Source organism: Rhipicephalus microplus, chromosome 5 (genome assembly GCF_043290135.1).
Source record: "Rhipicephalus microplus isolate Deutch F79 chromosome 5, USDA_Rmic, whole genome shotgun sequence".
NCBI lineage: Eukaryota > Metazoa > Arthropoda > Arachnida > Ixodida > Ixodidae > Rhipicephalus > Rhipicephalus microplus.
This window is the reverse complement of record NC_134704.1, coordinates 119,481,242-119,495,232: the sequence shown is the minus strand read 5'-3', so window position 1 is coordinate 119,495,232 and position 13,991 is coordinate 119,481,242. Positions and strand designations below refer to the sequence as shown.

The 13,991-nt window shown below is 44.7% G+C and overlaps 1 protein-coding gene across 1 annotated transcript in view; it reads left to right on the top strand.

The window, feature by feature from the left end:
• Positions 1-7,116: 7,116 nt before the first annotated feature.
• The window catches only part of LOC142817908 (uncharacterized), a 37,698-nt gene continuing 30,823 nt past the window's right edge, over positions 7,117-13,991 (top strand). The window contains exons 1-2 of the mRNA XM_075895860.1: positions 7,117-7,184; positions 11,490-11,680. Coding sequence (XP_075751975.1) covers positions 7,123-7,184; positions 11,490-11,680 — 253 coding nt within the window. The 5' untranslated portion in view covers positions 7,117-7,122. The remainder of the gene's footprint in view (positions 7,185-11,489; positions 11,681-13,991) is intronic.

Below are 13,991 nucleotides of genomic sequence, written 5' to 3'. Positions count from 1 at the left end.
GGGGGAGTCTGGCTTAGTTGAGAGTCGACTACTTTCTTTGCGTACGTTGACGGGACAAGCAAGTGGTCGCAACATAGGCAACCTAATTCTGGAGGCTCTCGCGTCGTTTCATATACTGGTCACGAACTGTGTAGCGTTTTGTTCCGACAACGCCAACGTGATGCTTAGTGAAAAAAATGGCGTGGCAGCGGTGCTGACGGAAGTCCAAGAAAATTTTATTAAAATCGGGTGCGCATGCCACTTAATAAACTTGGCAGCTGAGAAGAGAGCGGTGTGCCTTCCAGAAAAAGTGGACGAAGTTCTTGTAGATATATTTTATTACCTGGAAAAGAGTGCTAAGAGGAAGGAGGCCTTGAGGCAGTTTTAGGAAATTCATGATGCAGACTTCAGAAAAATCTTGAAACATGTCCCAACTTGATGGCTATCTCTTGGGAAATGCTTGACCAGGCTCCTGGATCAGTGGAAGCCTCTGTTGAGCTTCTTCTTGCACGAAGTGAAGGACAAAAAAAGTCCCAGCTTTCTGGACTCATACCAGATCCCAAAGGCAGCAGCAAAGCAAGCAACAGCTCCAGCTGAAAAGCCTGATCAGTGAAAAACGAAAAGAAAGAACTTTGCACAGGCTCCTTCAGTGCCAGCGAAGAAAGCCAAGGCTTCCTGCACACAGAACACTGACCAGCATTGCCCAACACGTGAAGAACGGCTTTTTGTTTTCCTCAGCCTGGAAACCAACCGAGCATATTGTCTTTTCTTGCAGAATATTATTCTCATTTTCGAGAAAGTGAACCTCTCCTTGCAAGCTCAAGCTCCCCAGATCCACGTGCTACGGTCGCTTCTCTTGGAACTTCTTCGAGACATTTTCTCAAAATTTGTAAACCCATCGTGGCTGAAACGAAGCCCAGAGCTGCTCAACTTGGACTACCATAGCAGGGAGGCACAGAAAGGGGACGAGGATCTCATCATTGGACAGGAAACTAGGACTGTGGTAGACAAGCTAAAGCCCAGTGAGCAGCAGGAGTTCTTCGAGGCAGCTCGGCACTACTTTGTGACAGTGTGCGACTACATGCGACACAAGTTTCCCCTGACAGACCCTGCTCTGCTTAATGCAGAGGTAGTTCAGCTGAAAACCCTGGACACTATGTCCTTTCAAAAGGTTCGCTTTTTTGTGGACTCTTTTCCAGCCATGCTATCTCTTCAACCGGGAGAGTCGAAAATGGAAGCAGTCGACCCATTGGAGGTAGAGTTTTCCAAGTTGCAGGCTCAGGATCTTCCTCCCCATATTCTACAAGAAGAACAAGTGGATGCCCAGTGGAGAATCGTGTCACAGCTGAGAACTGCAGATGGAACGTTGAAGTTCAGCCGAATTGCTGAGGTGATGCTTGGAATTTTGTCAATTCCACACAGCAATGCCGAGTGTGAGCGTCTCTTCAGCCTTGTGAGGAAAACAAATGAATTTCGGTCGTCCATGTCCGACAAAACTCTCGGACATGTTCTCCTTGCGAAGTGTGACACGGCTGGACATTGCTACAACCAGACCTACACGGAAGACTTGTTGAGGAGGGCCAAGTCGGCGACCACCACCTTTGTTCAAAAATAAGACAAGCTAAAGCCCAAGGAACAACAGGAACTCTTCGAGGCAGTTCGGCACTACTTTGTGACAGTGTGCGGCTACATGCGACGCAAGTTTTCCCCGACAGACCCTGCTCTGCCTAATGCAGAGGTAGTTCAGTTGAAAAGCCTGGAGACCATGTCCTTCCGAAAGGTGCGCTTTTTTGTTCAAAAAAAAAAAAAAAAAAGCCCCCCCTCCCCCCCTCGGCAGGGTCTTCCTAATTCTGTGTCCCAGTACTTGGCAGGTCTGTTCCCAGTTTTAAGTTCTGCTGTCGCCTCCTGTATTTTGATCTTCATTCTCTTCAACGACCACCTCTTCACCATCCGGGGGCATTATAACCTCGTCACCGTGCTGAGACTACTTGACCCAATTTTAGTAGTACCGAAACAAGTCGAGCTCTTCACCTAATTGAAGTCATCTCCTTCACTCATTTTCATGCATTTCATGTCACTCATCTTCGCTACTTTCTCATCATCCCCTGACCCTGCCTCATAGCTGATATTCATGTCAGTGGCTTCATGCAGGTTCGAAAACCAAGTTTTGGTAGGCATGGAATCCCTCTTGGCAGCGCTGCTGTATCTGACGTCATCTGATGATGCCTCATCGGTTGTGGCCCGCTAGTTAAGACCCCTCTAGCCTCGAGCGATGTGTTGGTCCCTGTGTTGAGCCGTGAATGCTTCTAGCAGTCGTGCACACTCGAGATGCGTCTGTCACAAGAAGATCACGCTGTGCGCAGGTGTGGGAGCTCCAAGCCCTGCCTGCCCACTGTTTCACAGTCTTCGAGTTCCATCGCGCCTCTCCCACAGGGACGCAACTTTACCATGACATCTGCGGTTAAAAGTAGCTTTCACGAAAGCGTACTCTTTTAGGGGCTAAGCTCCTTGAGACGTGGGTCTGTCCATCCTTTATATGTATGTATGTATAACGCAGCCACTGGTGGCACTTACCCGCTCTAGAGCGGGTATGTGACACAGGGGATGCAAGATGGGAGATAGCGGTACTTAAAGTGTTCACCTAAATGGACAGACTAGCAGACGGGCGGATGGATGGATAGACGCGCAGACGTACGAACAGGTGGACGCATGAACAGACAGACAGACAGATGGATGGACGGACTCGCAGACAGATGCATGGACGGATGCACGGATGGTGGCACAGACGAATGGAAACAAGAACAGACGGACTGAAGCACGGATGGGCTGATGGACTCTTCGCCCCACTCATCATCATTCACTCCGCGGATATGCTGAGATTTTTTTTTTTTGCATAGGAATGGCAGATACGTCCAGGTGTGACTTGTGGGATAGTGATGAGTCAATAGAACATCAACTGTGTTCCTATGATTGTTTTGCGTGTGAACGCAATGTGCCGCCAAGGGCAATAAAGTGTTGTGTATTTTTGTATTGGAACACTGTCTGTCTTGCCGCGTCGCGCTAAACGCCTTATTTGATGAGCGCGCGCGGAGCGGTGCGCTACACGCGAGTAGGTGCCTAAGTCGCTGCCCTGTGGCTAGCTAAGCGTGAACCCGCGGTGATCATTCGCTGCAGTTAGTAGCGGGGTCACCATAACCTCCTAGGCCCTTTCCCTCAGTCTACCTCCGGAAACAAATGTATAGCTGTCGCTATGGATCATACAACCCGGTATGCCATCACGCGGGCTTTGCCAACCAGCTGGGCCACAGATGTTGCCGATTTTCTTCTGTACGATGTCATCTTCCATCATGAAGCTCCATGCCAACTCCTCGCAGATCGTGGACGCTATTTTCTCTCCCGAGTTTTTGAGGACCTGCTTCGCTTTTGCAAAACCAAACAGAAATTTAGGACGGCCTACTATCTACAAACTAATGGGCTTACCGAACGATTCAACCGGACTTGGACTGGTATGCTCTCCATGTACGTCTTCTCTGACCACCTAGACTGGGACGTTGCATTGTCCTTTGTTAAATTTGCATACAATTCCTCACGCCACGATACAGCAGGGTTTTCACCATTCTATCTCATATTTGGCCGTGACCCAACTCTACTTTTCAACGCCATATTTCAGACAGCTGTCGATTCGCCGACTGAATACGCCCGTGACACTATCACCAGAGCTCGCAAAACACGAGAAGTCGCTTGGAAGTGCCTCTTAGCATCGCGAGAGCAACAGAAGCAACGTTACAACGCACAACATCGTGATGTCTCCTTTGCCCCGGGTTCCCTTGTGTTGTTGTTTACCCCGACTCGCCATGTTGGTCTCTCCGAGAAGCTTCTTTCTCGGTGCTCAGGATCCTACCGGGTCTTGCGCCAGGTGACCGACGTTATCTACGAGATAGCCCCGCTGAATTCGTCATCTCCCTCCGATCTATTGTCTACAGACATTGTTCATGTCTCCCAACTTACAACTCTACTACTCCTCAACACTATAGAAAGCATCGAGACGGTGTTTCTGCACCCGGTGGTCATGTTACAAGACTACATCACGCTGAAGGAGCAAGACAAACAGCGAGAAAGACGACGTGATTCTGGGATGTGGAGCGCGCTCTCGCTTGCCATCTCCGCTTAGGCTTGGCATCGTGCAAATACATCTCAACTGTCACCTCGTTTCGCTGTGTGCCCTCCCGTAACAATATAAAGAAAAATCTGCATACTATATGTCATGACCTAACTAGTCGACGCAATATACATATTTTTTTAAATTTAAGTAAGGCCTGTGCAAATGCCATATTTTTGGTTCAGAGGAAGTGGAAACAACCTTTAATAGTAGTCGGTGACTTCTGTTAGAATGCAAGTGACAGCCTGAAAAATATGTTGCGTTCTAAAATTTATTATACTTGGAGCATATAAGCCGACATAACAAGCGTTTAAGCTGAAAAATAAAGAATACATGTTCATTGAACCTTGACTTGGATCTTCACGATAGTGCAGATTTTTTTTCAATAAAGGCGTTATTCTTATTCATGATGCCGCACTCCTTCGCTGCAGTGAAACCACCTTTGCAAATGGGTTACATGCGAACCAGCATGCACCTATTCATTCATTTCTTAGACATTTTCAATAATATAAATCTGAATCCAAGGGAATTCAAATACTGTAATATTTGTTCAAATATTCGAAGCTTTTAAATATTTGCAAAACCCACTCGATAGTAATGAACAGACCGCCTCGCCGCGGTGGTCTAGTGGCTAAGGTACTCGGCTGCTGACCCGCAGGTCGCGGGTTCGAATCCCGGCTGCGGCGGCTGCATTTCCGATGGAGGTGGAAATGTTGTAGGCCCGTGTGCTCAGATTTGGGTGCACGTTAAAGAACCCCAGGTGGTCGAAATTTCCGGAGCCCTCCACTACGGCGTCTCTCATAATCATATGGTGGTTTTGGGACGTTAAACCCCACATAACAACATAACAACAGTAATGAACAGACCACTACCACTCATTTGTCATGATCTAGCCCGGGTCTTGACGTGTAGTTTTTAAACAAGTTTTTGTAATCCTAAAGTGAATATCGTTCACAACTCGTATTCAGGTCAAAAAGCAGGTTCGACAGCACTTCGACGCTTGTGTGCACATTAGACGGCTACCTTCTATGCTTACGTTATGGCTTGCTAAAACAGTTTAATGGGCTCCTGGAAGGCTGCTCCTTCAGCTTATACTGTTATGTTTGTTATGTTTTTCCAAGTAAGAAGTCACTGCTTTTTTCCTTAATATTTATTTATTTATTCCTATAACTCAATGCCCTAACCAAAGGCCTGTAAGGTACCTGTAAATAAATAAATAAATAACTCTTAGGGTCCGAGGCACTATAGAGGGGAATGGTACACTTAAATATACAATAGAAACTTCGTTCTGTCATTCTTGATTGAGGTTTAACTGCAGCGGAAGAATAAAATTGCGCGGTTACCTTTAAATAGTTAAAGGTCATCTCAAAGGCAGTATATCCAATTACATGCATTTTTCAACATGTTACGATACCAGACTACGACACTGTTTTTCAATCGCTTCATATGAATCAGCTAATAAGGTTTCTAAGTATTCTTTTTTTCTGTGAACAATCGTAAAGTAGAAGGCCCTAGATGCACGCATCGTTGAAACCAACAGTATAGAAATGTTCGGCTCTTTACTTGCCAGTCGATTACGTGATGTTCCATTCTTGTGCATTAGATGCCTATCGCGTTATCTTTCAACTTGAACGGGTTGTCGGATTTTGTTTTTAGGCTTTTTTTCCTTATTTTTGTCAATACACATTTCGCTCCTCTTTTGCTTCACAAATTGGGTTAGTTCTTTTCTTTATATTGTCTTCATTTTTTCACTACTGTTTTTCCTAAAATGTTCTATGGATCATTCTTGTTTGTAGCCCCACTCTGCAACGACTTTGCCCGGAGTTAGCACTATAGTCAAATAAAATAAAAATAAATAAATGAAATGTTAGCAGGGGTGGCACCAGGATTATTATACCAGGGGGCCACCCATGATGAGCGAGTTGCTTCAGGGGGGGGGCTTAGTCATTCTGTTATGACTGTTTCCTTTCGGGGAGGCAACGGGAGGTAGGGCAGGAGAAAATTTTGGGGGAGCTCCAGCCACCCCGTGCCCACCTTGGGTGCCGCCCTTCAATGTTAGCTGAAAAAATAACAGTACAAGTTGTAACTATGCAAGCAAAAATCAGACTGTTGGTGAAATTGCATATTAATATAGTTAAAGAAGTTACAGTAAAAGTCTTAACGAAATAAACAAGAATCACAGTTTGCAAAAAAAAATGTTATCACATAATTGGTTTGTTGCTCAACAGTACACTTGAGCCTAAAGTGCCATGAAAATTAGAATGAGGAATAATAGATGTGATTTATCCTAGAAGATCCTTCTAGTTTTATTAGGTTCGGGGAATGAATGACTGATAACATGTGCGAGTCGAGCATCGTATGATTCCCACCTTTTGGGGATAGTCGCAACAAGTGTCGATGCACGGTGGAGGGAAAATAAAGCCCTTATGCAGGGTGTGACTATAGTATATTTTGGCAAAGGGACATATGCGGGAGAATTTGCGGCGACGGGCGAGTCACGGAAGCTTTAAAGAGTTGTTCATTGAAGTGATAAAGCAGACAGAATTATATTGGACTTGCTCAAGAGCAGAGGTTAGTACAATGGTGGACTGGTACCAAACGAATGCAGCATATTTGTCCTTACTTTGTACTAAAGTTTTGTGAAAAAGTTTTAAAGGGACAGGGGTTAGCATTACTATAGATTTCGTTGATGTGAACACACTAGGTAAGAGTGCTAGTTACACCCAGGTAGTGATGGGATGGTATGAGCTCGAAAGCGGAGTTGTCAAGCGGATAAGCAGTGTAGAAAGGTGTTCGGGAAACGTTTAAGACATTCCATTCAGTAGTGTTTAGGGTGTGGCTGAACTAATAGAGTAGCAGTCAAAAGCACTGCATCATGTAGAACGCTTCTGGAGGTGAAAAGGACAGGTGCGATAGATGGGGTGGATCTAGAAATCGAGTGAACTCGGTATGCTCCGTTTCTGATGCCATGTGCAGGGGACCGCATGCGTGAAACCTCGGAAGCTCTGACGGCTGGTATTGAGGCAAAAATGTACACGCCTATGAGGTGAGCTTTCAAAGCCATTTTTTGCAGTTCGACGGAATACTTCAGTCTTTACAGTGGTGTAGAATAAAATATACTTGGTTCTGTGCTGAAAGTGATGAAAACTGGCATAGTATATTGCTGAATGCTTTAATCGGTGGTTCTGAACTTCGAAGTAGTAAACTGCATTAGACCTCTTCGAGGTGTTTGTAATATCATTTATGTGTTTGCATGGTTAGTGTGTGTGTACATGCACTAACCAATCATGTAAAATCAATGTAAAATCAAACGACAATCGTGTAAAATCAAACGACACAGCTGACAGCCATCTCCTCACAGACTTTTTAGTCTGTGAGGAGATGGCTGTGAGCTGTGTCGTTTGATTAAGCTATTCTTCGGGGAACTTTTTCTTTGTAAGAATAAAAATGAAAATATTGGGAGCCATTTAACTTTGCAAAGGTGGCTTGTCATGCAACAAAGTGGTCACATGGTGAAGTGCAGACTGGTATGAAAGGCTAAGTTGCAAACGTGGCCATTAAAGTTAAAACCACTGTGACAAGTCTATCATGACACATCAACGATGACTTTGCCGTGGTTATGAATACACGCAAACCTCGATATAATGAACCTGGATATAATGAAATATCGTTTATAACGAAGCAAATGAAAAATTGTCTTGCAATAGAGTGTTTAGAATATATACCTTTATAACGAATTTTCAGATATAGGGAACTTTTTTATGCAACATTTAACTTCATTATAGTGCGGTTTGAATGTAGGCTTCATTGCAACGCGTAACATACGAAAGCCAGCTTACAAAAATAAAGGCTATGCCCATCCTCTTAAAGCAGCCTTTGCCTGTAAGCACAAACGCTTACTGGGAAGAAATGGCTTCCGGACGATATAACCCCTTTAGCAATGGTGTGTGCAGCTGTACACGTAAACTACGCGAGCACATTGCGCACCGCGTGTTTCTTAAAACTGCCTGAAACGTAGTGTGTGCATTTGCACAGGCTTTGTTATGGACAGCTAGTTAAAAGTAATTCTTCTGCGTGTTGTCGAACAGGGTCGTTGTGCTGACGTTTCCATGTCTAATGATTGTTTGACATGCCTCGTTCCGGGACCAATGTAAACATCCATCTGCAAAGCAAACTGGGCATACGTATATTGTGAGCCTAGAGTTTAGTTCTTCTTGTGCAGCAATGAAATATAGGTAATTGTGTTATAATTAGATGTACTATGAGATGATAATGACAAATAATTACAGAAATGTGCACATAACAGCAGGTTACCTCATTTCCTCTACTAGAATGCGGTATAGTGCAATGAAGTTGAGTGTGTCGTGTTGAGACACATTTTGAGTCTATCATAACTGTCGTCTGAAGGGGATCAAGTCACGTGGAAGTGTGATGGCGCTAGAATGTTTTTATTTTATTGTTTGACGTTTTTTTTGAAGCACTGTTTGACAAAACAACGCTTGGAATACCAATGACGCCATTGCTCTGCAGGAGGGGGAGCCATGGCGGTGGAAGACCCAAGGCATTTGTGTGGTTATGCTATATTCACATTTTGTAATCGTGGGTGTGCATTCTAGTCGATGGCAGTTGCCAGGGGTTCCTTGTCTACTTCACAATGCGTTAATTAGTATTTCCTTCTGAGCACAAACTTGCTCTCAATGCATATACGGCTTTACTGTGAAGCAAAACGTGCCCATCAGTGGTGGCAGTGGCTTGATTTCCAACAAATGGCTGTGCCAGTGCTTCGAAGTACCTTTCTTGGAAGCCCATATAAAAGCCTTTCAATTCAAACTCTTTTCACTGGAGGAAGGATTTTGCTGCGGCAAAATCCTTCCTCCAATGGGCTACACAGTGTGCCTTGATCAGTACCTAAGTTTATGGATTTATGCACATTGTGCCTGGATGAGTACTCAAGTTTATAGTATTATCTGATCTTCAAATGTGTGATTATTTTGCCGATTTGTGTGGTACAGATCGACGCCATATCAAGCGTAGGGCCAAAGACTCTTCAGGCAGTTATACACACAATACTTCATTCTTTGTCGGCTCCAAAACCCTTACAGCATTGCAGTAATTGCCAACAAGCCCAGCGCCTAGCACAGTCATGCCATCAACATGTCATTTCTTGCCATGGCAGCTTTTAACGCTAAGCATAAATGCATGGGTCCGATTTCTGGCCACGGAATCTGTGCTGCAGTTGAAGTTAAATGCGAAAACAGTGATGCGTTTAAATTTAGGTGTGTATTGAAGAACCGAGGGTAGCGAACAGTGATTCGGGATGTCCTGCTATGCCATGCTTCGGAATAGTTTTTTTCAAATGGCACCACAGTTTACCACGTGCTTGTGATGGCACAGTAATGCTAGTGACCACTCTCAAGTGATCCTTATTCACATGAGCAAGGATTGGGCTACACGTTTGGTTAGGCGAACTTCAGCAGTTCAAGTTAGTGATTTCTTCTCGACGTAGCAACTGTGTAGATGCATAACTCGGTTTTAGTGCGCAGTAGCTGTGCCTGGGGTCATACAGTAAAACATTTGTGATACGAATGTTGCGGTTTCACCAAAAATATTCGAATCGTGTAATTCGTATCACCAGATAATATAGAGTATGAGCATCAAAAAAAAAAAAAAAATCTGGCATATGTTTTTGTTACTGCGTCTTGGGACCACAACGTCGCGAACTGCTTTGAATAGTTTCTAGTGAAGTTTTCAGGCAGCAACAATTATAACTGCAGTCTTGAATGCACGACCCGTGCGCACGTGTGAAATTTATGAATCGGGTGTGTAGTGACCTGCGACATACACTAGCGCCTTCCTAAAGCTAGTTAGCTTTTCCGCAAGACACAAGAATACTGCACCGAAAGTGAATAAGGAACGCTTTGCAGGTGATAAATGAAGGCCTGAAAATTTTAGAAGCAGTGTCCTTTGTTGTTATTACAGTTGAACCCCTTCATAAAGAAACTGATGTAACAGACTAATGGGTGTTAGAAACACCAGTGTGCCTACATTGAAACAGGGGCTGATAGGGAAATGCATGGTACCCTGCGTGTAAAAGACACCTCATGTAAAAGACAAGAATTGCTGCCCGTTGCACGTCCCTCATAAAGGGGCTGAACAGTATTTTCTTACCGCGGTGGTTTTTTGGTAGATTTAGGGCAATGCCAGCACCATGGGAGAGTTTGCAGGTCTGTGTGTTCCCAACAGTCGTGCATGTTGACGTTCTGAGGCGTAGCTCTTTTGCCGAGATCATCTTCTTCCTCTTTCATTCCTTGTCCACCATTCATAGCATGTCTCAATGCTCGAGGACACGGCCCCCTTTGTTGTCCACACGTGGCTGCCACATCGACAGCACAGCATTCCTTAATGTGTAAAAAAAAAAAAAGAGCGCCACGTCAATGTTATCTGTAATCTATATATGAAGTCATACGAAAGTGCATTAAGGCTTTTAAAATTAGTGCATGCATTCTTGAAGGCTAGTACATGTCATTGAAGGCATAGTTTATAAAAATGGACTAGAGAGGACTCTGGCACTGCGATTTTTCAACCATTATCGTAATGATGGGTACTACACGGATTTCCTAGGCTTCTTGCTTTCGGGATTCGAATATGCTTGTCAATTTGTTTATTGGGGTTTTGGTTTTGTTTTGAATAAAAAAAAGAAAGGCACCCTTGTGAACTTCTTGAACAGATTTCAATTGGCGAGTCTGAAAAGTCAAAAAGGTGTAGCGTAACAGCTTAACCTTTGCTGAATTTTTTGCGGCCAAGTGAATTGAGGCCACATGGAGCCAAATTGTGCCGATAGAACTTATATTAGACAAATTCGTAGACTACCCAACATTTCCGCTCTTGCTAAAGTGCCGTGTGTTACATCTCCTATGCACGCTAGCACCAGAGTCACCTTTAGTATAATAGGACACTCTGTGACGGAAGGTATATTCTGACGAACTGGGGGTGCGGCACGCTAGCCCGCACTTGGGTTTACGCACCCGTGCATGCTTGTTGCGCATTCTGCAACAGCACGAGCAGCTCCATATCATAAGTATTTCGTAGCGGGGGTTCATATCAAACGTCCCGGGGCGACAATCGGTACACAACAACCATACTAGATTACATTGTGGGCTTGTAAACCTCTGCCGAACCAAAAAACAATTCCCATCATTCCAAAATTTGTACAAGCACTGTTCCTACCACTACGGTTTTACCGTACAATGGATTTTCTGTGTGACTCCTCAGAATTTAGTTTTGCTTCTGAATGATATGAACTTACTCAACCCTCACCTATTCGCTTGTCACTGCTACTGTGAACCTTCAGGTCAAAGAGCAACCCGAGTCCAACCGATCGTAAAGGCAGTGACACGAGCCTTTCAAGTGGTTGCTCCTACAGCCCGTTGCCCCCACCTGTAGTGCCGGACTTCAAGACTCCTGACTTTGAGCCGTTCCGCAGTCCTTTCAAGGACTGCACCATGCACAGGAATCCCAGCAAAGGTCTTGCCATGGGATACGGTAAGTACATGCTGCATACTTCGATGTCAATGCCTAAGAATCATGAAAGCTGCCAAAAATCACTCAGAAAAATGTGGTTGCAAAACTTCAAGCATATTTCTGATGACCAGTGAAGCTCTGAGTGGTCTGGTGAAGGCCAATCTTGGGGTGACGAAAAATTCAAATTCGAGTGCTACGTATTGATTTTTAGACAGTGTCAATTAACGGAAAAATCAAGGTAGCAATAGCCTTCTGTAGCTTGAGTGTGCTTTAAGGGAGGATGGAGGGATAAAATTTAGAGACTTTCTGAAAAAAAATTGCTTTTAGATTTGAGTTGTTTTGAATTGGTGGTGCATTAACAATGCTGAGGATGCTTGGTTGTTTGTGCAGCAGAAGACAATAAAGAAGTAATTTTTTTTCGAGATGTCGGCGTGGAGGTCTCTTACAAAGTCACGGCTGCAAAGTGGGCAAGATGCCGATTGTTAAAGGAACATGAAAGAGCAAACTGTTTTTTCACGTATTAGTAAAGCACAGTTTCACTGTCATGAAAACACTACTCTTGCCGCGACATGAGGCCTGTTATGCAAAAAAATGTGCGAAAAGAAAATGCGGGTGAAGTCGCCACAGTGTGAAATTTAAAAAATAGCACTTCAAGCTCTATTTTCACTGCTAATAATTAATAATGAACTTATGACAGTCAGACTTAAGGCAACACAGCTCTTAGAGTGCAGTTTGTCAATCTAAATGAAGTCATTGTTTGTTTTTAGTTTAAGCACCGACATCAAATTTACACATGTGAAGATTTTTGCGTCGAGTAGCTATCGACCCCCTAGTAGCGATTCGCGATCTAAAACGCATCTGATTGATGAATGAGTATTTGTAATAATAATATATTCACTATCGAACGTGGTTCAAAATAGGTGGAAAACCCGCCAAATTGTAGTGCTGGCAGCGCTACCTCGCGGCCATGTCGAGGCCGCTGCACAGCTGATGCCGCTTTCACAAAAAATGGGGACGTCACATTGGCGTTTCGTCGTCTAGGAGTGCACGTACAGTCATTCCAGCAGTGTCACTGAATGCTTAGACATGCCTCTGTCGCCAACATCGTCATCCTCGCCGTCCTCGCGGTCAACATCGGCAGGTGATGATGACAGCGACCTGAAATTGGGTATCGCCGTGATTTGCGACGATCCTTGCTTGACAAGCTCCGCATTAAATTCTATGTATTTATCAGTCTCGGCTGTACTGGGTGAGCTCAGGAACACCAACTACACACCTCATGTCGCGGACGTTTGGCAAGTGAATTGCTGCTTTCAGCTACAGCAGGGCACACGGTAAAAATAGCCTCGGCCTCGAGAAGAGGTCTCGTACTACCAGTGAAACCCAACTGGTTCGCCAGCACAGTATTTACTCTGTAGCAACTAGCCACAAAGTGAAAAGAGCAAACGCGGCTGTTCTTCTCAGGCGTCCAGCCCCTCTGTCCAACGGCGCATATAAAGTCAACCCACTTGCTGCGTTGGGTTTCGTGGCTTGGAAAGGCATGAAACACCACGCACTTTCCGCTTTTTCCGCGCCTCGACGTACAGGTTCTCACTACGCAGTGGTTCCCTGACATTCTGGCACGTATTGTCGCTCTGAATGATCGTACTCACACGCAGTGGAGCACAACGCAAATCAGTCGATGTGACACGATGAATCGCACGCATGCTTCAACATAGCAAGGATAGCGACTAGTGAGAGCATGGCTGGAAGTCGACTCCAAACACGCTCGGAGATTGTGGACGTCATCGTTACTAACGTATTGTCACTCAGGCTGGTATTTGTGGAACGTGTCACACCGAACACGTAGCACTAGTGTCAATGTCACAGGGCAGTCTATCTCTAGTTTTTTCTCCTTAGCTTTTCTACGCTGTATGACGTCGCAAAAAAATAACTTTTACGCGACGGACGCCGTTCAAATTTGGCCAAGAAGGCCTACCATATTTTTGCGCGTATAACCCACCCCTGCATATAATCCGCACCCCCACTTTCAGCTCACTGAGAAATAAAAAAAAAATAATCGCGTATTGCCCGCACATTTAATATACAGGAAAGGCTGTACAAAAGCTACTGCTCAAGCAACATAGCACATAGCAGAATACGCTGTCTCCAAGGCCAGTCACAATTCACTCACTGTCACTGCTCTCGCTAGAGCTATCACTTGAGCCGCAGTCCTCACTATTATGCACAAGGTCATCTTCGGTTCCATCCATGTTGTTTGTGATGCAGCATTTCTTGAAACTTTTTCGCACCATCTCACCTGGAATGGCCGTCCATGCCTCGACAATCCACT